At 38.0% G+C, this 27,075-nt stretch overlaps 1 protein-coding gene across 3 annotated transcripts in view; it reads left to right on the forward strand.

Annotated features, from left to right (window-relative positions):
* Positions 1 to 27,075, forward strand: part of LOC124795984 (neurofibromin) — a 489,110-nt gene that overhangs the window by 298,756 nt on the left and 163,279 nt on the right. For all 3 annotated transcript variants that reach the window (XM_047260068.1, XM_047260083.1, XM_047260076.1), the window contains 3 exons: positions 6,392 to 6,530; positions 6,647 to 6,749; positions 21,919 to 22,042. In XM_047260068.1, coding sequence (XP_047116024.1) covers positions 6,392 to 6,530; positions 6,647 to 6,749; positions 21,919 to 22,042 — 366 coding nt within the window. The remainder of the gene's footprint in view (positions 1 to 6,391; positions 6,531 to 6,646; positions 6,750 to 21,918; positions 22,043 to 27,075) is intronic.

The raw sequence follows: 27,075 nt of genomic DNA on the forward strand, positions 1-27,075 counted from the left end.
CCGCCGTCCACCGAACCTACACAATATACTTGTCCATCCTTACACAGTCCCTACTTCCAACCCCTTATCTCATGGCTCATAACCCTGTTATAGACCTAGATGCAAGACCTGTCCCATACATCCTTCCACCATCACCTACTCTAGTCTGGTCACAAACATCACCTATCTGATCAAAGGGAGGGCTACCTGTGAAACCAGTCATATCATCTACATGCTGTGCTGCAACCACTGTGCTGATGATATGTGGGCATTACAACCAAGAAGCAGTCTGTCTGCAGGAATGGCCACAGACAAACTGTGGCCAAGATACAAGTAGACCACCCTGTTGCTGAACACGCTGCCGAACATGACAACCTTCATTTCAATGACTGCTTCACAGCCTGTGCCATATGGATCCTTCTCACCAACACCAGCTTTTCTGAATTGCGCAAGTGGGAATTCTCCCTGCAATACATCCTACTTTCCTGTAATCATCCTGGCCTCAACCTTCGTTAGTCACTGCCCTCACCCATTCAGCCTCTTCCCCATTCCCATTCCAGCACTACACAGCCATCTTTCCACCATCATACCCAGTGTTTTTACTTCTCTCTTTTTCTGATGCTTCCCCCCACCCCCCTCCCGCCCCCCCTCCTCCCCTCTCCACTGCCCTCTGTCTAACCTGCAGCACTTTACTATCCATCCCACCACTGTACTATCCCTTCCTCTCCCCACCCTAGCCTCCTCCTTACCCCTACTGAGTCGCCACTCCCATCATGCACTGGTGCTGATGCTCTCACAGTGAGGTTACAGTTGCCTGAGACTGCAGTCCTGCGTGTGAGTTGCATTTGTGTGAGTGTGTGTGTGTGTGTGTGTGTGTGTGTGTGTGTGTGTGTGTGTGTGTGTGTGTGTGTCTACATCTATTATTCACAAAGGCCTTACTGGCCGAAAGCTTTATTTATTTGTGACAGTCTTTTTGTTGTGCCCATCTGTGACTCAGCATCTCCATTATACGGTGAGTAGCAACTTTTCATAATAGATTTTAATTGAAGTATCTGGCTAATTAACATATTTCCCTTGGGACCACACATTTTCAGAAACAGAAAAATCTGTGTTACCACATGGTAATATTGATTTCTTTAGGGTTATATCAAATAAATTTTCCGATCTTACAATTCCTACAAAAACAACACTTTTGATTAGCGGCATTTCCTAAACGTCTAAATTTTGAAATGAGTATTCATTTTAATTGCCACTTCATCATGGATTTATGAATTCTAACAGTGTTAATAAAAGCCATATGAACAGTCCTTCAGAAACAAGACATTGATTTGACCTCAGTTGGCATAAAGAGGAATATATACATCAATGCTTCAACTTCCATTAGGTGTCAACAAGATAGTGAAAAATTCAGAATTGAAAGAAGTGTCAAGAAAGGAGATTTCATATCACCAAAATTATTCTCAACTACTTTGATAAATTGTTTATTTCCTTAAATGGGGAAAAAGAAGAAGGAATTTCTGCTAAGGGAACATTTTGCTGTTGTCATATACAGGGTGTCCTATTTATCTTGACCACCCTAAATAACTGTTTATCCAGATGCAAATTACAAAATGTTGCAAGCAAATGTTCTTTAGTCATCAGGGGGACATCAATCATCATGATTGCCTTCGTTGTAACTTTGTTTTCTGCAAAGGTATGAACAGTGCTATGACTTTTTTAAATAGCACTCTGTATTTTTTATTTGGTAATTCATTTCCTCTCCTAAAGACCTATTCAAAAATGTATCACAGTGTACCATTCACTGAAACACAACATTATTAATTACATAACTTTGAGCCCGGGGTCACAAACTCGTCTAGTTGCTGAAGTTGTCAGAAAACAAATGAACCAAGTAAAAACATAACACAAAGTTGACTTTGAGTCTCCTGTACCATTACCCAGGAGTAGAACATTCAAAGGTGCTCAAAGTGGTGACCCTCGACACCAATACACTTGTGCACTCATTGAATGAAAGAATTATTTACTGCTTCCAGTGCTGCCTGCTGAAGAGAATTACAAGCAAGCACAATACATTCCTGCATGCCCTCTGGAGTTGTTGAAATATTGCGATAGACAGCGCCTTTAATGCATCCCCAAAGAAAAAAGTTCAGAGGATTTAAATCAGGAGACCTAGCAGGCCAAGTAACTGTTCCTCCTCAACCAATCCATCTGGCAGGATACCCTCAGTTCAGAACATGACGTGCTTGCAGGGTGTTATGCGCTGGACATCCATCATGTTGATGCCACATAAGCATTCTGGTTCTTAATGGCACTTCATCCAAAAGAAGAGGAAGAATTCATCTGGGGAAGTTGACACACGCTGTGCCGTTTAGACTACCATTGATGAAATATGGGCCATTAATTGTAGTACCAAGCATGCCACAACAGACATTAACTCTCCATAGATGCCTATGTTCCACCTGTCTAAGCCATTCATCAGTAAATAGAACATTGAAGAAGAAGTTCGGGTTGGCGAGGATTTGCTGCTGTGCCCACTGTCAGCACTGTACACGATTCTAGAAATCATTCCCATGCAATTCTTGATGTAGGTGTACATGGTAAGGATGGAACGGGTGATGTATAAGAATATGATGTACACAGGTTTTGGGAATACCAATCTCATGTTCAAGCTGTCATTTGCTCACACGTGGATTCATAGCAACGGAAGCAAGAACAGTAACTTTGGCATCTTTGTCTGTGTGAGTGCTACGATGATTGCGATGTCGTGGGTTGAAACTTCCCGTTTCCTGCAGCATCCCAACAAGATGAGAAAACATCCATGAGGAAGGTGGGTTCTTGTCAGGATGTCACTGTCTGTACACTTCCGCTGCCTGCGTAGCATTTTGGTTACCTTCAACAACAACAATAAGATAAACGTTATGTCGATGCAGTTTGTAGGAAGGACAGCCTTTACTGTATCCTTAATTTACACAACAGTATTTAAAAGGACTAAACTACTGTACTAAATGTACCCATACAAAAGAAAACAGTATTGCAGTTATTGTTCAGCTAACTTACATTCCCCATAGATTAGTAGCATTTCTATCTTCTCTTCATTGGCGTACATTCTACTCACACAACTCTTCAACTCATGATGGTTGACAGAATGATGGGTGTACATTCTACTTATGTGTACAGAATAAGATTTTCACTCTGCAGCGGAGTGTTCGCTGATATGAAACTTCCTGGCAGATTAAAACTGTGTGCCAGACCGAGACGAACTCGGGACCTTTGCCTTTCGCGGGCAAGTGCTCTACCAATTGAGCTACCTATGCATGACTCACGACCCATCCTCACAGCTTCAATTCTGCCAGTACCTCGTCTCCTACTTTCCAAACTTCATAGAAGCTCTTCTGTGAACCTGTGAAGTTTGGAAAGTAGGAGCCGAGGTACCGGCAAAATTGAAGCTGTGAGGACGGGTCGTGAGTCATGCTTGAGTATCTCAGTTGGTAGAGCACTTGCCCATGAAAGGCAAAGGTCCCGAGTTTGAGTCTTGGTCCGGCACACAGTTTTAATCTGCCAGGAAGTTTCATACTTATGTGTACATTTGTCCTCTGTCAACGTCAGCACGTGGATGTGTTCCATTACTCCGAGTACCTGCACTAAGCACTGGGAGAGTCAACATCAGTGTTGTGTTATATATTTAATAATGTTGTGTTTCAGTGAATGGTACACTGTGATACATTTTTGAATAGGTCTTTAGGAGAGAAAATGAATTACTGAATAAAAAATACAGGGTGCCATTTAAAAGAGTCATACCGCTGTTCATGTCTTTGTAGAAAACAAAGCTGCAACAAAGGCAATCATGCTCATTGATGTCGCCCTGACTGCTAAAGAACATTTGGTTGAAACATTTTGTAATTTGCATTTGGACAAACAGTTATTTAGGGCGGTCAAGATAAATGGGACACCCTGTATAGCTAGCCTATAGTGCAATTTAACTTCAACAATCAATGGAGGAAATTAATAGAGCAAGTATGATTGTTGGATTGGAGTCAATTGTAATGTATAATCAAAACATGGAAGGGATTTACAATGAAGCCATAAAAACAGTTGATGAATTTTTGTATTTATGAAAGGTGAAGGTGACAGTGGCTAGATGAACAATAAAAGACATAAATGGAATAGTAAAAAGTTCCTGGAGTGCTTCTGGTAAGCTGCATAGAGTTTTCAAAATTAACACCCCAGTATAGCTGAAAAATAATGATAAGAATCAGTGTGTATTACCAAAGAGACATGGACTTTCAGTATGATAAGCGTTACAAAACAGAGAGAGTCTGTGACATTCGCCTGCTGTATTTCTTCATTGATAGTCTTTGTTATCAATGTAATGCACTGTTATACTGGCTGAAAAATGGGGGTGCAAGTTCAACACTGACTACTGTAAATAATGTAGCTGACAGTTTTGCACAGTTGCGTTTCACAGTTCTTTACTTCACTGTTCACAACCCGCCAATATTACACAGTTGATATGGTCAGTTCACTATTGGTTAACTTTTGATAAGCCTCATTAATAGTTTGCAGGCAATATACTGCTACAATAGTTTACTGTTGAACATCTATGAGCAGTAAAAACCTAACCACACAGTTCTTGCAGAATAATACGCTACGTGTGACGCCATTGAACAGACACTGCCATTATTTTAACAGACGGCGTACTTGTGTTGCACTTATTTCACGGTTAAGTTGATGCATTGTTGTTGATCTAACCAATACAGGTTTCTTTTCTTAAAAATCTCCCTTGGGATGACCGACTTGAGACGAAAAATTGGGCCTTTACACATCCTCACAATAATAGGTACTGAAACTACACAATGTTCGATATTTAATTTACAGAAATTACAATTAAAGCATAATTCATTCAGCTAATTGAATGCATTGAAAAAAGCCTTCTTTATAACAGTTTCTTCTACTGCAAAGGTTATGCTGAATTATTTGTTTAAATAATGAAATTAACTGATATAGTTATACAAACAATACTTTTGACAAACCTGGTAATTACTTTGGAATTAAATAAGGGCTGGCTTTGCTAATACGTTTCCGAATTGAGTCAAATAAATACTTTAAGAATCCTTGTAGTTATTCTTCCAGATGTTTATAAATAGTACACAATTAATATTAGTTTATAAGTCAACAATAGAATCTAAGTCATGGAACAGTTACTGATTTCTCCCTATAACAAAACATATTAATTAGGAATAGTCAGAATAAATCAGGAAATTGATGACACAAAACTAAGCACAAAATTAGATCTGGTACTGTATTGTTTAAGACTGAGAGCCAACCTTTCTCTTTTATGAAAATGCAGATTATACTCATGTATGTTAATAGTAATTAGGCAAAAATGAAAATAAAATGAATTTAAGGAGGCAAATGGCAAAACAAGAGAGAAAGTAAAGAGATCCCAGCTTGCTTCATCACAAGTCTCAGCCAACAATGAAAGGCATCTTCTTGGGAATTACTAAGATTGAGTCAGAACAAGCAAATTGTTCAAGAAACAGACTGGATTGGAAGACATAATTATGATGTTAATGAAAATGAAATGGAAGTTGACAGGACATAATGCCTGATGAATGGCTGGCATATGAACCAAAAAAATTCTTTTCTCTATTTCAAGCTATAAGAAAAAAAATGTATATGAAGACCCAATGGAAGATTGACAGACGGTATCAGAAAACATGTATTAGTTACACATATAGGTTTGTCTAAAGAGCAAAATCCATGGGAAAGCCTGGAGGAGGCCTTAATTCAGTAGTGGACGCCAAGTGACTCATGATGATGACAGTTGTGGATTTCAGCATCCTTCTTATTGTTATAGGCTGTACGATTAAACTTGTTTATGGTTGTGCTGCGAACAAAATGTTCAGCACTGTAGTTGTCACAAAGCTGCATTTCTTCTTTCCAAGACTGTCAAATTGAACTGTTTGAATCATAATATTCTGTGTGGGTTCATTAGCACTGAAAAAATATTCCTCCATAAGAAAATGAGTCTACATTATTTCAGATCATTTGTTTGTAAAAAAAAAATATTCTTACTATCTGGGAAGGTTTCTCAGTCGACAAATTTCTGATGAGATTGTTAGCTGTAGAAATCCGTTAATAACTGTAATTTTTGATGTGCAGAGCTGCTGCTGTTGTTATTATTATTATTATTATTATTATTATTATTACTGCTAGTGTGTACACTTCAGGGGGAGGGAGGGGGAGCTGGAGGAGGCTGGCGTGAAAAACTTTTTAACCGAGTGTCATTAGTTGACTTCATAACAACATAGATAGCCAATCATGAGAGTGTAATGTCATTATAACCATATTTTTGTTAGAAGCAACATCAGTTTCAGTATAATATTATGAGCTGCTGGATTTCTTATTTCAGAAGAGACACAAAGAGTTTTACGACTGAGCTTGGATGAATTTTCATTGCCCAAATTTTACCTCCTGTTTGGTATCAGCAAAGTTAAATCAGCTGCAGTCACAGCATTTCGTTCCAGCTACAGGCATCCCAATGACAGATGGTAAGTATGTTAAATTAAGTCAATGCACCTAGTCACACTAGATTCTTGTTGTCTCATTAGCTTTAAATGGAATCTACTCTGTCTGTACAACAATGAATAAAAATTACATTTTTTAGGTATGGCGGTGAACGTTGTTTTTCTGGAGCACCACAGGACCGTGAACGTTTATCTCTCACTTCATTGGAAACTATTACAGATGCTCTGTTAGAAATTATGGAGGTAAAGCCAAACTGCTACATGTAACATGGGTTCTTTATAAAGATGCTCCCTTTGTCATTCTTCTGTGTAATAAGCATTAAATCTGTTACGCAAGCAGATAAATTAACTGCCAATCTAAAGAAAATTAGCAAACTACATTTGTAGGTATAAACAGCCTAAAATTATACAAACTGCAATATTGTTTTACAAAAACAGATGCATTGTCATAGAGATTAATTTACACATGTCAGCTTAAGAAAACAGATGTTATTGTTACATGTCTACAGACTTTGCATAACAGCTCTGAGCTCAATTTCTTCAATAGAACTGACCCTGATCACATATTTGTAAATTCATAGCAAGTAATATTTTGAATTATTTGGTTGTTTGTATGAACTTATAATTAGTATGCATTTTACAAATACAGATGGAGCATACCAGTTGGTCCCCATAACTTTTCTTTCTTCCAGTCACTGTAGCTTTTCCTCAGAAAATGAAAACAGTGATGGAGCTGGTACACATGTACTGTTCTGTTTGAGCTGAGTGACTATTGAAAAGTGGAGTATAATGTTTCATCTACTGTTAAATGCACTAAACAGCTGGAATTAATGTGGTTAATTTGTAGGCTTAAAATTAAGAAAGAAAACTAATTAAAGTATTCAGTTTTCAGAACAGTGAGCTAAATCTCGGTGATGTTAGGCTAGCAGTGAGAAAGTGTAAAAAGGGGAAAGGAAAGTTGTTAAAAGATAGGTATCATCACTAGTTTCTTTATTCCTTATTGGTTGAAGACTTGTTTCATGTCTCATCGTATATGACTCTGGTGTATTGCCTGTTGACTTTGTCTCAGGATCTACAACCAACATTTCTTTGTCAGTTTTCCTGACATTTTGCCACCACAAATGGCTGATATTTTCAGAGGTTCACCTTCCATTTCTGGTGACAAAATGGAGTTGAGCCCACAACCAGAGGGTATATATACCTCTCACACGAAAGTTCGAGGGCTTTTCCATGGTCGTTGCCACTGTTGTTCTCCTCTTGCTTCCTGCAAAAGTTATTTGCTGCGGCACAGGGATGCAGGACCAATTTACATTGAAGCTTTCTTCTTCCTTGTTGGACAGGACAGAGCCAAAGCAAAGCAAAGCAAAGCAGAAAAAAAGCCTTAAGGTAAATGGATCCTGGATTTCTGTACTGCAGCAGATGACTGTTGCAGGTAGTGATTGGAGACCCACACATCAGGAAAATCTTTAAACAATGTCAACTGAAGATCTAGAGACAAAAGCCAACAGGCAATAAATCAACAGGTGGCCAGGAAAGCCTCAACAAAAATGGAAATGAGCATGTGGCATCATTGGCTGGGAGGTCTCATTCGGAGAAGTTCAGCCACCAAGTGCAAGTCTTATTTCATTCAGCACCACATTGGGCGGCTTGCGCGCCAGTGATGAGGATGAAAAGATGATGAGGACAACACAACACCCAGTCCCCGAGCAAAGAAAATCTCCAACCCAGCTAAGCAGGTGGACAGCCTCAGCAATTTTATGTATAACCAAGTTTATCCAACAACGATGTAGGAAAAGATAGAGTGCTGCTTACTGTAAAGAAGACATGTTAAGTTTGCAGACAGGCACAATAAAAAGACACTCACACAAACTTTTCGGCCATGGCCTTCACCAGCAAAAGAGAAACATGCACTATTCATACACACAAACAAATGCACCTCGTGCATACATTACTGCCACCTCTGGTAGCTCTAGCCCAAGCACGCCTGCTTATGTGTATGAATGGTGTGTGATTCTCTTTTGCTGGTAGAGGTTGTGCCTGAAAGCTTTGTGCAAGTGTCTTTTAATTGTGTGTGTCTGCAACCTAATGTGTCTCCTTATGGTAAGCAGCAATCTTATCTTTTCCTACAGTGCTGAAACCTAAAGCTTCCATTGTTTTATGTTTATCCAAGTTTTCCTTATCTGTTTCTAGATAGCATCTATCCATCTGCTGTTACATCGTCTTCATTTTCATTTCTTATTATGAAAAACTCAGAAAAGAATTTCCTTGGACCACCTTCCACCAGCCTACCTCCATTTCAATAATGTCATGAACTCCAATTTTTTCATCATACTTATTTGTTTGCCTTCCTATTCACTATCGTTATTCCCAACATAATAATTTGCACTGGAAACTCTTCATTTTAGGTAGGGCTATAGACATTAGGTGGTGCGGGTTAGATTTGAAGGGGTCAGCAGAAGAAAGTGCTAACCCTCAATTTAATTAAGATATCTGCTCACATCATCTATTGTGTTTTTGAATACACCACATGGCGATACTAAGTTTTTCCAAACATGTCACTAGAAAGAGTTGTCTACTACATAATTTGTTTCATCTTATTGAATTTTTGTTCTTGTCTTTGAATGTAATGAAATATATAACATGCAACAGCTCAAAATATGCTCTTGTGGGTTAGCTCTTTCTTCCACTGACCACTTCAATTGTCAGTGTGCACATGGACAGAAGTACTGGAAATTTATTTCTGCACATTGCATTTTATTTCTTCAATGTCAATCGACTTGTTGTTTATAGTTTTGTAATTCCAGGTTGTATTAACTGCTTCCATTACATCATTGCTATTCATCACCTACTTCCTTCAGCTTACTGGTTTCAGTTTAGTTGATCTTACCAAAGTGAATATTTGAACACATTCTCACATAAAATGTGTTGACTTCGTCCATCCTTTGTCGAAGTTCTTAAGCAGGGGCGTGGGTGGGGAGGAGCAAGTGTTTCAGATAATCCTTTGCTGCATACTTCTCCTTCATTGTTTAGTTATTGAAAATGGTTTCTAAGGGAACAAGTAAGTATTTCAGTGAAATGGGATCAGCTGACCCAGCTACTTTTCCTATTTAATTTTCTCACTCCCTTCATGTAGTCTCAATGAAACTATGATCTTATTGCAGATTTTGCTTAATAAATTAACATGTAGAATGTACACCTTACTTCTCATATGCTGCAACACAAGAATTTGTCAAAATGGAATGTAAAGCTTTCTCAAAATCTTTGAGAAACTGCAGCACAAAGAATAGAAAATGAAGAAATGGCAAGGTAGTAACTAGAAAAATCTGTGTTAATGCAATTGTTTCAACAGAATTATTTGAATTTTCCAAAAAATTAATTATAGTATCGATTTTCAGGTGATTTAGTTGGTACATCAACCCAAGACAAATCACCACATGCCATCAGTTAATTAGATGATGTTAGAACAAACAACCCACCTCCATAGCTGAGGTCACCAATTCGCACCTGTGCAGTGGTGCTTCATTTGGAGGTGAGCCAGTTCGAATCCTGGCAGTGGATGAAATTTTCACTGCCAGGATTTGGCTGGTATGGGGAGGAGAGGTGGTGGCATAAAGTTCCTGATTATGTTTTTGTGCCAGCATCCTGAGATTAAAATCCAAACCTTTCCATGGTGTTTCACGAAGTGAGGGCATGTGAAACTCTTGATGGTGATACGTATAGAGATACTAAGCTCAGTGGTCCCCTTGGTGCTATTTGAGAGGAATAGGCTATATGTGAGCACTCGTTTTCACCCTCTCCCTTCTTTCATCATCAGCATCATGCAATATGAACATAACGCAGCACTGTTCACATTACGCGCACCTATACTCCACAAATAAACATGCAACAGAAAATGCACCAATGTGAATGGAGAAAGGCCTGTGTGTGCAGAGGAGGAACGCACTTTCTGCTCAGCAGCTGAATCCTCCCTTTGGAATGTCCAGCCAGCAGTTCCATTTGGCATTTAATTCTAATCTTCCAAGTAGAATAAACAGGTCCAGGGATCTTGACTGTATTCTTTCCAGGTGCAGCAATAAATTCACAAATTTTTGCCATTATCAGTTCCATTTTTACTGATAAATTCATATCTGTTCTTTGACATTACAATGTAGCACAAAACACAACAATTATTGGCTCAATACTGTGAAAGGTGGAAGGAGTATATAGAGGGTTTATACAAGGGCGATGTACTTGAGGACAATATTATGGAAATGGAAGAGGATGTAGATGAAGACAAAATGGGAGATAAGATACTGCGTGAAGAGTTTGACAGAGCACTGAAAGACCTGAGTCAAAACAAGGCCCCGGGTGTAGACAACATTCCATTAGAACTACTGACGGCCTTGGGAGACCCAGTCATGACAAAACTCTACCATCTGGTGAGCAAGATGTATGAGACAGGTGAAATACCCTCAGACTTCAAGAAAAATACAATAATTCCAATCCCAAAGAAAGCAGGTGTTGACAGATGTGAAAATTACCGAACTATCAGTTTAATAAGTCACAGCTGCAAAATACTAACGCGAATTCTTTGCAGACGAATGGAAAAACTGGTAGAAACGGACCTCGGGGAAGATCAGTTTGGATTCCGTAGAAATGTTGGAACACGTGAGGCAATACTAACATTACGACTTGACTTAGAAGAAAGATTAAGAAAAGGCAAACCTACGTTTCTAGCATTTGTAGACTTAGAGAAAGCTTTTGACAATGTTAACTGGAATACTCTCTTTCAAATTCTGAAGGTGGCAGGTATAAAATACAGGGAGCGAAAGGCTATTTACAATTTGTACAGAAATCAGATGGCAGTTATAAGAGTCGAGGGGCATGAAAGGGAAGCAGTGGTTGGGAAAGGAGTGAGACAGGGTTGTAGCCTCTCCCCGATGTTATTCAATCTGTATATTGAGCAAGCAGTAAAGGAAACAAAAGAAAAATTTGGAGTAGGTATTAAAATCCATGGAGAAGAAATAAAAACTTTGAGGTTCGCCGATGACATTGTAATTCTGTCAGAGACAGCAAAGGACTTGGAAGAGCAGTTGAACGGAATGGACAGTGTCTTGAAAGGAGGATATAAGATGAACATCAACAAAAGCAAAACGAGGATAATGGAATGTAGTCAAATTAAATCGGGTGATGCTGAGGGAATTAGATTAGGAAATGAGACACTTAAAGTAGTAAAGGAGTTTTGCTATTTAGGGAGTAAAATAACTGATGATGGTCGAAGTAGAGAGGATATAAAATGTAGACTGGCAATGGCAAGGAAATCGTTTCTGAAGAAGAGAAATTTGTTAACATCGAATATAGATTTAAGTGTCAGGAAGTCGTTTCTGAAAGTATTTGTATGGAGTGTAGCCATGTATGGAAGTGAAACATGGACGATAACTAGTTTGGACAAGAAGAGAATAGAAGCTTTCGAAATGTGGTGCTACAGAAGAATGCTGAAGATAAGGTGGGTAGATCACGTAACTAATGAGGAGGTATTGAATAGGATTGGGGAGAAGAGAAGTTTGTGGCACAGTTTGACTAGAAGAAGGGATCGGTTGGAAGGACATGTTTTGAGGCATCAAGGGCTCACAAATTTAGCATTGGAGGGCAGCATGGAGGGTAAAAATTGTAGAGGGAGACCAAGAGATGAATACACTAAGCAGATTCAGAAGGATGTAGGTTGCAGTAGGTACTGGGAGATGAAGAAGCTTGCACAGGATAGAGTAGCATGGAGAGCTGCATCAAACCAGTCTCAGGACTGAAGACCACAACAACAACAACTACTGTGCTTCTTTGACTAATATGAACAACTGAACTGCCCTAGCTCTTTTTCGCCTGGCACTGGCCTTGATATAAAAGTAGCAATCCACAGTGAAAAATACATTGTTATTCTGGTACATTAGTAATATTATAATGGTCCTAAAACTTAAGTATAACAGTAAGTTTGAAAGAAGAAAGAAAATGCTTGATACAGTTTGATTTTTTACATACTTAGATTTTTTTATAAAATAGTTTGTATAAAATGAACATTAAACAGTTCGTTCTAATAAAGCTAATTTTCTACTAAATTACATAATTGATTCAATTACTAACATTTACACATGTTCAAGAATTACATTTTTCTTTAGATCAGCAAGCTACTTTGTACTTTAAGTTATACGTTACTAAACAGTCTTGATGTTTCTACGTCGACTGTCTGGAACTTTCAAATATGAAAAACAACTGTATTTCATGATTAATGCACAAATGATCTGTGAATACTGTAATATTGAATAACAAATGTTAAGTGCAGTCGTGTAATGTGATACTTGATACAGTGTATTAAGTAATACATTAAAAGTTGTGTATCACATTGCGGCAGGGTGGATTTTTTCGTTCTTGTTACTCGATAGTACAGTCTCTCATTAATTGTCCACCTACCTCAGTATGGCTTACGGCGTCCCTTCACTCTGCAGTAGTAGATACTCACTAGGCCGTGTAAAGCAGCGTTGATGAAACTATGACCTAATACCTACCACACAAAGGCCGCGTAACTCAAGTTGCGAATCGGTTCCCGTAAGTTCATTTTAACAAATTTTGGGTGTTGCATAAATACAGTTTACCTGCAGTAAGCCTTCAGAAATTTTAGTAAACTGGTTTTTATTCTTGAGGGAGCACATAAATTTGCTATCAAGTCTGAATTTACTATTTTTAACTGCTCTACTGTTCCCATCTCATAGTGCATAGATAATGTTCCCACACAAAAAAAGCAGCAAGAATATCTATCCGTCCGACCTGGTTAATGTTCGATCTGACAGTTACTGACCCACTACTATAGCAAGTTGAAACTTCAGTCATATCAGTGGCCTTCAAAGTTAGAAGTGCTTGCCCAAGTATTCCATAAAGTATATGGAATATGCCATGCGGAATTTCACTAAGACCGAAGTATCACATGCTCATAACACATCAATTAATCAGATTGTCCTCAAAATGTTTGTAACTTAAACTGCCTGAGTCACGACACTTTTAACGGCAATGAACTCAACAGATCTTCATTTTACAAGTTATTTTCTCGGCAACATTTAGTATAATGTTACACGTATGAAGGTTGGCGAGTGACTCTCTCGATGCCACCCCACTCTATGCCTATCTAACTTTCTACATGCAGGAACATCTTAATTCTGATTGGTTAATGGTTTGAATGACCAATCAGAATGATCCTTCTTGATTATTCACGCGGCAAAACTTGCCTGAGGCAATCACTAGTCAGAAAATCATTTACATCATTCCAATGCCAGTTTCTAATATAATATTTAATAATGATATATAAAAACAAAGATGAGGTGACTTACCGAACGAAAGCGCTGGCAGGTCGATAGACACACAAACAAACACACAAAATTCAAGCTTTCGCAACAAACTGTTGCCTCATCAGGAAAGAGGGAAGGAGAGGGGAAGACGAAAGGAAGTGGGTTTTAAGGGATAGGGTAAGGAGTCATTCCAATCCCGGGAGCGGAAAGACTTACCTTAGGGGGAAAAAAGGACGGGTACACACTCGCACACACACACACATATCCATCCACACATATATGTGTGGATGGATATGTGTGTGTGTGCGAGTGTGTACCCGTCCTTTTTTCCCCCTAAGGTAAGTCTTTCCGCTCCCGGGATTGGAATGACTCCTTACCCTATCCCTTAAAACCCACTTCCTTTCGTCTTCCCCTCTCCTTCCCTCTTTCCTGATGAGGCAACAGTTTGTTGCGAAAGCTTGAATTTTGTATGTATGTTTGTGTTTGTTTGTGTGTCTATCGACCTGCCAGCGCTTTCGTTCGGTAAGTCACCTCATCTTTGTTTTTATATATAATTTTTCCCACGTGGAATGTTTCCCTCTATTATAATAATATTTAATAAAATAGACCAAAATACAAAATAAACTTTAAGTTAATTTAGAAACTTATTCCGCTTTCAACTTCTATTCTGGCTGCTCTCTTACAAAAGCAAGCACACATAGACATACATCATCAGCTTTATGGTTACAACACTATTTTCCCATGGTTCATTTTGATAAGTTTTTACATAAAATAGTATTAAATTTTTTCGTATGTCCCACAGACACTCTCTCATTCACTCCCATGTACACACGCAACAAAATAATAAGCAGATAATAATTTTGGATAATTTTTGCACTATGAAATACAGAGTAATTAAAGTTTTGAAAAAAAATTCCAGGTAAATAATTATATATATTGAAAACTTTGTTGTGCCTTTCGATGGTAATAAAAGACAAACTGCTATTGTTGCTTACTGAGTTTTGAAACATAAGTGTCAGTTTTTGGACATTTAAGTAATTTTCTCAGTCTCCGGAACTATATGAGATAAAAATCTGAAATTTTGACAGGATTCTTTTCTCAATAACAAAAGATGGTGTACCAAGTTTGAACAAAATCTGTTGATAATTACTATGGTTTATTTAGATTCATAGTGGGTATGAATTTACGTTCCTACTAGATGGTACTGGAGAGCGTTCTCACGGCCAGTGGTGTCAGCTGTGCTGTGAGTCATAGCAACAACACAATTGGTTCAAATGGCTCTGAGCACTATGGGACTCAACTGCTGAGGTCATTAGTCCCCTAGAACTTAGAACTAGTTAAACCTAACTAACCTAAGGACATCACAAACATCCATGCCCGAGGCAGGATTCGAACCTGCGACCGGAGCAGTCTTGCGGTTCCAGACTGCAGCGCCTTTAACCGCACGGTCACTTCGGCCGGCAACAACACAATTCTGCAGCCACCATGATACACGGCTGCGTGCTATACTGCAATAAATGTTATCTCATAATAACTTGCTACGTTGCCACATACTCTAATATTATATCCAGGGCTTTTCATTACAACATAATCATGTTAATATGTGGCATAAGATAATCTCTCTGGGTTCTAGTTTTCCTGTTAGATTTCTTGTACTTTGCTTCCTCCTATTAGAACCTCTTTGTAAGGTCGATCTGGAACCCATTTTATTTGTGTGTAGGTCTCTTCACACAGTATCCTTCCCCAACAACAATCGGGTGTGAAGTGACCCATGTTTTGGATATGCTTCCCAAGCTTCTTCAGTTCTCTGTCACCAACATGCTTCCACCCACATCGAGACATCAACATTATAAGATATATGAATAGTAATAGTGCCCCTGCTATATCCAAAGAGTTTGGTTAATCACCTAGCCAACATTGAACATTGGTAGACTAGAACGTAACAGCCACCTTATACAGAAGCACTACCTAGGTAGTTTGCTGAGTGTACATAAAAAGTCACATGATTTTGAGACTGATTGTTCTGTAACAGTGTTACATTCCTTTCAAAATGTTATTCATTCTTGATAATCACATCTGTGTGTTGTTAACTTTCAGGTGTTTTAATTTCACCTAAACTTCTTTTAATGATAACGGAATGTCTTGGGGATAAAGATGAGGCCCCAGAGACAAAGTGAGTGACAAGAGGTAGGCAGGTGCATATAGAATAAGTAAAAAAAAGAAGAAACTAGTTAAACAGTATTAAACCTTGAAAGAATTCCATGCTTGTATTTAATCCACAAGAACATTTATTTTGGGATAATGAATGTGAAAGTAATAATAAGTTGAAAAGGGTCATTTTAAAACAGTCATTTTCCATTGACAAACTGGAATTTATTTCTGTACCCAATAAATCAGTGATTTATGCATTAAATGACTTCATACCATTTTAAGTTTTTTACTGGAAAGCTTTCAACATACTAAAAAACAAAAGTTGTTTACACACTCCACACTTAACAGCTATGCTCATGGTGCTTCTCTTGAAATTTCCAAAAATCAACTTACGGGAAAAAAGTTTTACATGCATTGATGTAAAAGTAGGTATCAAATAGGCTGTAGGTATTAAATGAACTGTAGGTGCAGTGAATATGCTGTTCTATACTATATTCAGACTACTGGAAACTATTTCACAGTATTTGTACTTTCCTGTTACACAGTCGGCTTATTTCTTCACTTGCCTTTCAAATTCTATGAATCCACATTTCTTTCTATTTTTTTTTTTTTTTTTTTTTTTTTTTTTTTTTTTCATTTTGGTAACCCTTCACATCTACTATCCTCAGTATAATCTGCCCAATACTTCCTATGTCATATTTTGTGAAAATTGCATATTTATTGTAATCTTTCAAGCTTTTACAGTTTGATATGTGACAGACACTTTTCATGCGTGAAACAACTGAATAGCCAAAACATTGTGTGTTTCCTATGAACAGTCTTTGTTACTCTTTCTTTCTTTTCTTTATGAATATTATCTTAAACAGGAATATAGATTTTTTTCCAAGTGTGATTGTAGTATATGTAAATGTCAAAGGATTGGTGGTTTCACCTGTAATAATATAATTGAATCGGGAATCTGCCAGCTGTGTCTTCAGTGTGATAAGAATTGTTAAATTTTATCAAACAGAAATCTTGGATGGTTTACTCAGTGTCTTCAAGACACTTGAGGGACTTGGTTCATTGCTGATGTGTATTATGAAGAGAAGACTTATGGTTCGAAACTTCCTGACAGATTACAACTGTGTGCCAGACAATTACTCAAACCTGTGACTGAGCCATCCTGTGACTCACGACCCACCCTCACAACTTTACTTCCACCAGAACCTCATCTCCTACCTTCCAGACTGTATCTAAGCCATATCTCTGCAGTAACCATTCTTCCCGGAGTGCTATCCCCAAGGTATGCAGAAGAACTTCTCTGAAGATTGAATGGTAGGAGATGTGATACTGGCAGAAGTGAAGCTGTGCAGGGAAGTCTTGTTGTGCTTGGATAGCTGTCAGTAGAGCACTACCCCACGAAAGGCAAAGATTTCAGGTTCAAGTCCTAGTCTAGCACACAATGTTACGCTGTCAAGAAGTTTCAAGTTAGCACATATTCCACTCCAGAGTGGAAATTCTTTTTGGGAACAATCCCCGAGACTGTGGATGAGCCAAGTCTCTGCAGTATTTTTTCTTCCATGAGTGCCAGTCCCACAAGGTATGTGAATTTTGGAACGTAGAACATGAGGTTCTGGCTGAAGCAAAGCTGTGATGGGAGGTCCTGAATTTTGCATAGACAGACAGTCTGCCACACAATTTTAATCTACCAGAAGGTTGCAAATCAGCACATACTTTGCTGGAGAGAAAAAATTTATTCTAAAGACATAGTACCTGTAGAAAATATTTGCTTTTCCATCTGTAGATAACAGGGATGGACAAAATAATATGGACAACTGACATACACAATATTTATTTATTAATAAGGAGTTGGCCAGCATTGGCTTTAAGAACAGCTGCAATTCTTTTCAGAACAGAGTTATGGAGTGTCTGAATAGTTTCCAACAGAAACTTCTCCCTTTCTTGTACCAAAATATCTGCCAATTGCTTCAACAGTGTTGGATCTGGCAACCTGCTCCTCACTCTCTGCTAACTCCCCATAATTGTTTAATGATGTTGAGGCTTGGCAATTGTGCTGGCCATTTGTTAATATTATGATGGTCCACAAACCATGGCTGAACCTTTTTGGTTGCATATATGGTCATGTTATCATATTGGAATATAGCAGTATTTGACAAAAATATGTTAGTTATAGTTAAGTTAATTGTCGAGGATGTGGAGATAGTCATCCACAGTAATCTGGCCACCAGTAAGGGTAATGATAGGACCAGCTGGATACCACAATATAGCAATCCAAATCATAATGGAACCTCCCCCATGCTTGGCTGTAGGAAGCAGGTGAGCCAGATCATAACCTTCTTTTGGGGTTCTGCATAGATAAACACAACCATTTGTTGAGAATAATGTAACCAATGATTCATCAGACCATATCACATTCTTCCAGTCATATGATTGTAACATCACTTATTCCACAGCTTTGTGTTGGGTTCTGTCATTAAGGGTTTTGCAATTGCAGCTCTTCCATGGACGTTAACTTTGTGAATTTCCTACTGTACACAGAATTACACAACTAAGTGTTGAGGTCTGCAGTCATGTTTGCTATGATAGTTTTATGTTGTCTGGCCACAATAATTTTAATGCTCATTGGTCTCTGTCAATTAAATTTGTCTTTCACTAATGATGTTTTACCATGTTGTGTGTCTGCTGTCATTACGACATATGCTTATGAAACGTCAAACAGTTCAGCCAATTTTTGTCACAGGTGCTCCCACTAATCATGCACCAACAAGTTGCCCTTTTTTTTTTAAGTCTGAGGGATCATGCATTTTGCTCATTGCTTGTGTTAACTGTTGCAGAACAACGAATATAATACACTGAAAGATAATCTCCAAGACTTGGAATATCAACTGTGCACACAGCTGTGTCACAGTATTTACACGTACTCAGTGGTGTCATCTTTCAACAAAAAGTACTACATTGCTTGATGTTTATATTATTTTGTCCATTCCATGTATGTCAGATTGGTTTCAGAATAACAGACAAAAGTGTGCAAAAATAACCAATGTGTTTCTGAAAAAACCGAGAGAATATATCTCTAAGAATGGTGTGCAGTGGCAGTACAAAGGTTAACAATTAGACTGTCTCAATAAATGTTTGCTTTTCTGGCCATAAGTGATTTTCACTGTTTCTAAACAAGACATTATTAATTAATTTAAAATATTTGGCACATGTATAGTAGGATAAATCCCTTTTCACCAAATAGAAGAAAGGTGAGCAGTGGGCATGCAGTTAGAAAAAAACTGGAAAATTTCTTAGTTTTTAAAGAAATTCCTTCCTTGGAACTAACACACACACCAAGAGTCTGGTAAATGACTGTATACTTGCTGCTTGTGAATAACCATTTTGTGTCTGGTCTGGACATTCTTGAAACTGATACTGAGTTTATACATCTGTTTGGCAAGGTAATATGCTTTTTCAGTTGGTGATGGCTATTTCTTCTCCTCAGATGGCATGGAGAGGGGGAGGGGAGTACATATACACACCAGGTTACAAACCACTGATCTATATCTCCTTTTTCTAGGAAAGATCATGTACACAGGAACAATAATACACCTCTCTCAGAATAAGATACTTAGTCAAGCTCAGTTTGGTATTCAGAAGTGTCTTGTCTTTCCGCAGCATTTGTCATTTTTCAAGTCATGATTCAGATTATACAAAATTTAAATGTCAATAGGCAGCTAGCATTTTCTGCAGCTTGTTAAAAGCATCAGGTCTCATAGTTCACAGTATTCTCCTACAGAAGCTCAAATATTATGGTATTAGAGATTTTGCTGCTAACTGGTTTTCACCCCAGTTAGAAGGATGCAGAGTATAACATTAAGAAATCCAGGCAGTATATACAACCAAAAGAATCTTCAGACTTGGGAAAAGTCAGTATGGGAGTGATATTGGTATTGTTCTTGGTTTATATAAAGGATCTGCCATAATAAATCTAAGAAACAAAAATAGTTCTCTTTTCTGATGATGTAAGTATTGTAATCAATCTTGATGGAGAAACTTTGACACTTGAGAAGGTACAAAAACTATCTTGAAAATTAATAAGTAATTCTCTGCAAATGGACTGTGTGCTTCGTGCGGCTGCCTCGAGTAGAATGAGCGTGCTGCTGCCTGTGTAGCGGATGTACGTCAGAGATAAGACTGGGCGCAGCAGGAAGTAGCGCGCTGATGAACCGCAATGGCGGCACCGGAAACGCCTTTTTCGTGCGGATCGCGCTTAGTTAAAACTCTAGCGCGATCCACCAGGTGCCTCGTGCAGCGGCTAAGTCCCCTTCAAGGTCACTCGCCAAGATGGCGCACACAGCATGCACAATACATACACTTTCATACTGCATAATACCTGGTCACACCATTAGAAATAATGCATGAGGATAAACCAATATATCAAATAATTCTTAGCAGTTTATGTTGATAAGAACAGAACTGAAAGTGACATGTTACAGTCCTTAATTTTTGTATTACCAGTGATAGCAGATTTTGGAGATGAATATGTTAAAAAGCTGTCTTACTTTTCCTGTTTTCACATAGTGACATCTTATGGCATGGGGTAACTCGTCACTGAGGAAGAGAAACAGTGTTTGGTTCACAGAAGCATGTGATAAGGACAGTATGTCATGACAGTTTGTTAATCAGTTGGGCATACTAACAACAGCATTGCAATACATATGCATCCTTATGTAGTTTGTTGTGAACAGCCAACCACTGTTCAAAGATAACAACAACATTCATAAATGGCAATATTATGAAAACAATAGTTTGTTACTCGCCATATATTGGAGATGTTGAATCACATATATATGCAACAAAAAGACTGTCAAACAAGTAAGCTTTTGGTCAGAAAGGCCTTCTTCAGAATAAGACAACTCACACACACACACATACTCACACTAAAACAAACACAGTCTGAAAGGCCTTCTTCAGAATAAGACAACTCACACACACACATACTCACACTCACACAAACACAGTCTCTGGCTATCTAATTCCGATGAAGGCCTTTTTGGCCAAAAGCTTGCTAGTTTGACACTCTTTTTGTTGCACACAGCTGCGATTCAACATCTCCGGTATATGGCGAGGACCAATCTATCCTTTTCATTATTCCATCCTGGATATTCCATTGTTTGAACATTCATAAATGTAAGACAAGGAAGAGAAATTATTTCCTCTATCCTTGACTCATTGTCAGCCTTAGTGGCACAGATAGGAGTGAGATTATCAGTCATAAAAATCTTTGACCACTTAGCCATTGATGTAAAGAATTTAATAGATATTGAAAATAATTTCAAACACAAACAAATCATATCTATTTGAAAACTAATGCTTCTCCATAGAAGAATTTCTTAAATTGCAATAATATGGTTTGTGTGTGTATATGTGTGTGTGTGTGTGTGTGTGTGTGTGTGTGAGAGAGAGAGAGAGAGAGAGAGAGAGAGAGAGGGAGAGTGAGTAAATTACTTTAACTATTTGGAAAAAAGGCAACACTCTGGCATAATTTTCACTTATAAAGTGTACTATAATTGCAAAATTGGCTCTCTCCGCATTATTGTGAATAGTTGCAGATATGATCAGTGGAACATGCAAGTAACTAAACAAAGCTACATTAAACTTCCTGTTTTAATACAACATTTTTCATTACTGTACTTGTCAACAATCACTGTGGCAGTTACTTAAACATTTGTTTGACCTCAATCCTGGAAGTATGCATGAAATTATTTTTACTGTCAGTGCAAAAAGTTTTCTGTGCTGAGATGTAATCTGCTTAAACACATAGCAAATCAACATATTTTCTCAAAGAGAAACTCCATGATAATGATCTCCTTGAGGGAAATTGATTAGAAATGGCTGAGTAATGAACAGTATGTATACTGCTTCAGTGACATAAATAATGTAACATATTTTTTCCGCTGTCCATGCAGGCTTGCATGCGGGACATACCTGATTGTGACTGGTTACAGTGTTGGACACAACTGGCCAAAAGTTTTGCTTTCTCTTATAATCCTGCATTACAACCAAGAGCATTGATAGTATTTGGATGTATAAGTGAGTGTTATTATCTTAGTCCCAATCTTTAGCATATTAGAAGTATACTGTACTGTAATTTTAATATGTCTTTTCTTGCTTTGAGAAAATGAGGATTATTTACTTTCACAATTGCTTAAGGTAAACTAAATTTTTGGAATATTTAATGTATAATATTGTATGCAATAATGATCTCATTGTGAGATGTTTTGTTATAGGTTCTGCTTTGCTTTTGTGAATGTTGCCTTTGTAATTTTAAAGCTTTTATTCCTCTTCATTGGTGTTACAGCATGCATTTTGAAATATATGTCAACTTATTAGTGTTCAAATTTGATGGTTACATGTTTTCAAGCACAATGAAAATGTGGCACACACAAAGTATGTCAGCTTTGAGGACAGCAGATTTATTTGTGAGCATCATTGAAAAACATTGTATTTGAAGCTGCAGATCGTCCAACTTGAGATAATTTGATGGATGGTTCAGTAGGATGTATGAAGCACATAATATGTGAGCTATTACAGCTTTTCAGAGCATAGGCATCTTTTCCAGAGAAAAGAAACATCAAATGGTTTTAGTGACACAAATGATAATTATGAGGTCTGAAATCATGTTTGAAACAAACAAGACCAAAACACTGATAGGGCATCTGGGGGAAATCAATGTCCTGCAAAAGCTGGCACTAGAAACCTTGCAGTAAACTGTCATAATTGAAGTGCAAAATGTAATAGATGTTATGGATCCAACATGAACAACTGTGCCCTTGAAGAGCACAAGATTGTAATGGAACATGAAGCCAGAAATATCAAATACCTTCAGTTATAGTGCTGCAACTTGTAGCCATGTTATGCTCATTCCTTTCCTTGAAACTGTCTTCATTCCAGGGTTTAATATTTTTCATGTCGCATCATAATGCAACATTGATCTTTCTGAATGATGCATTTTGCTCTGTGAAAATGTATTCCAAATTCTCACAAGTTTGTAAAAGTATTGGAGATTTGTATTAACTTAATACTGATCATGCCTATATGGGACTGGTTTGTTTATGACAATTTTAAATTTGTGTATATTTCATAACAGTCGATAAATTTTGTCAATTTGTGGTAAGATCTTATGGGACCAAACTGCTTAGGTCATTGGTCCCTAAGCTGATACACTACTTAATCTAGCTTAAACTAACTTAAGCTATGGACAACAGACACACCTATGCTGCGCGGACCGTGACAAGACGCCTCAGACCGCGCGGCTACCCTGCGCGATGTGGATAATTAATTACATACTCAATGTCTAAATTAGATTTTACACACTCTGTTATTTTAATATTTAATTTAATTTTTCTCATCTCAAATTATCATGTTTATTTTACAGAGGGTTTTCATACCACTATATTGATTGTTACGTTCTTTCATTTCAAGTTGTATGAAAAGGGTGATAATCTTTGATCAGATTTATACCAGTAATCCACCAATTCCTTAAAGAGTCAAACTCCCATGAATAAAACAGCTTCATACTTTACAACTGAGTTAATTTGTTCAGTATATGACATCAAGCTTAGAAAATTCCTGAAATTTTTTTAAAGTTTGTTGGAAGTCTTATTATCACACACTGGATGAGTATAGTCTGGGTAATTTACACTCCCTTTTAAGTGAAAGCTAGTTTTTCACACATCTCAGTGTTTACCACATTTCTAGTGAATATGTGAATATATCATACAATGGTATAATTTTGCAGAAAATGTTGTGCTTCATACTGAAGTTTCACTGCATGAACAGTGAACAAATAGTAAGCTAAACTTTTCTCCTCACGTCATTTTGTGGGGGTGGGGGCTGTTAGTGAGAAAAAGGTTCTTAAAGGCATGAAATTATGTGGAAAGTTTGTTGGAAGTTGCTATGTGCTGTCATTCTCAAATGCTGGATGAATAAGTCTGACAAGGGGAGGCCGCCAATTGTGAAATTCAGATTTGGTTCATACTGCGCATAATAAAAGCTCATGGCCAGAGGTGTAATGTGGCAAAGCACCAAGATGCACTTCTCAGCCGTTGTCGAGAAAATTGACAGTTAAAAGAAACCGTTGTGGTGAAATTCTCTCTACGATTTATAATTTCCTACAGCGTCGTGGCGCAGCGGTAAGCGCTCGGGTTCGTAATCCGAAGGTCGCTGGATCAAATCTCGCGCCATGCAACTTTTTTTTTAGTATTTGTTTTTTGTAATTCATATATATATATTTGTAAAGGCCAAATGTCTGCTTGTGTCTGTGTATGTGTGGATGGATATGTGTGTGTGTGTGCGAGTGTATACCTGTCCTTTTTTCCCCCTAAGGTAAGTCTTTCCGCTCCCGGGATTGGAATGACTCCTTACCCTCTCCCTTAAAACCCATATCCTTTTGTCTTTCCTTCTCCTTCCCTCTTTCCTGACGAGGCAACCATTGGTTGCGAAAGCTAGAATTTTGTGTGTATGTTTGTGTTTGTTTGTGAGTCTATCGACCTGCCAGCGCTTTTGTTTGGTAAGTTTCATCATCTTTCTTTTTAGATATATATATATATTATATATATATATATACTGCAACAATTATGCATATAATAAGTTGTTGAAAGTCGTTTGTCGTGGAAAAACTGGCGACTTCGAACATGATTATGTTTCCACAAACAAAGTTGTATTTCACAAATGTTATTAATTGTCTTCATAATGTTTACACGTGTAGTTAACGGAAGACGTAGAAACGATATTCCGAAACGAATACGTATAGCATAAGTCAAACGTTCGAATTAGAGTAGAGACCCCACTATATATATATATATATATATATATATATATATATATATATATATATATATATATATATATATATATATATATATATATATATATATATATATAAAAATAGAGGGAAACATTCCACGTGGGAAAAATTATATATAAAAACAAAGATGAGGTGACTTACCGAACAAAAGCGCTGGCAGGTCGATAGACACACAAACAAACACAAACATACACACAAAATTCAAGCTTTCGCAACAAACTGTTGCCTCATCAGGAAAGAGGGAAGGAGAGGGAAAGACGAAAGGATGTGGGTTTTAAGGGAGAGGGTAAGGAGTCATTCCAATCCCGGGAGCGGAAAGACTTACCTTAGGGGGAAAAAAAGGACAGGTATACACTCGCACACACATACACACACATATCCATCCACACATACACAGACACAAGCAGACATTTGTAAAGGCAAAGAGCTCTTTTATGATATAGGAAAAGTACCTATCAACACTGTTATGCTATAATTTTACCCAATGAAAATGTCAGTGACTGAGATGATACTATAAAACATATCAAAGCCATTTCTGTTGACTTAGGAAGTACTTGCAAACATAAAAGATTATTTATTACCTGCCAATTTAATATTTAGGTATCCCTTGATCAAGAAATGTAAAATGAAGTTAGGTGTTGGTGTGGAGATGAAAGCTGAAGCATCCCTGTTTCAATATGCAGCCTGGAGATGGTTCTCACACAATTATCAGTTGCATTCAGTTGCAACAAAAGACAATTAATGATACAGGAAAAGTTCCTTGTGGCAGTTCAAATTCCGTAATTGCTACATTGAAGTGTTTTGTTCAATACTACAGGTACTCAGTGGGCTCTGAAAGTTATTACAGGCAGAATACCAATTAACCAGTCAAGACTAGTCATTATTTTGTCACAAATGGAAAATATATATATATATATATATATATATATTTATGTGGATAACCTCCTGACAACAGTTAGAGTGAATGCTGAGAATCTTGATTTGAATAGAAACCTGCACAGTTATTTGTACCATAGTTTAATCTAATGAATCATGAAGAAATTGCTGTAGAAATGTACACTATGTGATCAAACGTATCTAGACATCTGGCTGAAAATGACTTAAAAGTTCATGGCACCCTACATTGGTAATGCTGGAATTCAATATGGTGTTGACCCACCCTTAGTGTTGATGACAGGTTCCAGTCTCGCAGGCATACGTTCAGTCAGGTGCTGGAAGGTTTCTTGGGGAATGGCAGCCCATTCTTCACAGAGTGCTGCACTGAGGAGAGGTATCAATGTCAGTCTGTGAGGCCTGGCATGAAGTCGGTGTTCCAAAACATCCCAAAGGTGTTCTGTAGGATTCAGGTGAGGACTCTGTGCAGGCCAGTTCATTACAGGGATCTTTTTGTCATGTAACCATTCCGCCACAAGCCATGTATTATGAACAGGTTCTCGATCATGTTGAAAGATACAATCACCATCCCCGAATTGCTCTTCAACAGTGGGAAGCAAGAAGGTGCTTAAAACATGACTGTAAGCCTGTGCTGTGACAGTGCTGCGCAAAACAATGGGTGCAAGCCCCCTCCATGAAAAACATGACTACACCATAACACCACCACCTGAATTTTACTGTTGGCACTACACATGCTGGCAGGTGATGTTCACCGGGCATTCGCCATACCCACGCCCTGCCATCGGATCGCCACATTGTGTACCGTGATTCATCACTCCACACAAAGGTTTTCCACTGTTCAATCGTCCAATGTTTACTCTCTTGCACCAAGCGATGTGTCATTCGACATTTACTGGCATGATGTGTGGCTTATGAACAGCCGCTCAACCATGAAATCCCTGTTTTCTCCTGCCTAACTGTCATAGTACTTGCAGTGGATCCTGATGCAGTTTAGAATTCCTGTGTGATGATCTGGCTAGATGTCTATTACACATTACGGCCCTCTTCAACTGTTGGCGGTCTCTGTCAGTCAACAGATGAGGTCAGCCTGTACTCGCTTGTACTGCACGTGTCCCTTCACATTTCCACTTCACTAGCACATCAGAAACAGTGGACCTAGGGATGTTTAGAAGTGTGGAAATCTCACATACAGACGTATGACACAAGTGACACGCAATCCTTGACCATGTTCGAAGTCTGTGAGTTCTGTGGAGCACCCCATTCTGCTCTCTCACGATGTCCAATGACTACCGAGGTCACTGATATGGAGTACCTGGCAGTACGTGGCAGCACAAAGCACCTAATATGAAAAACATATGTTTTG

This window comes from Schistocerca piceifrons, chromosome 1 (genome assembly GCF_021461385.2).
Source record: "Schistocerca piceifrons isolate TAMUIC-IGC-003096 chromosome 1, iqSchPice1.1, whole genome shotgun sequence".
Lineage (NCBI taxonomy): Eukaryota > Metazoa > Arthropoda > Insecta > Orthoptera > Acrididae > Schistocerca > Schistocerca piceifrons.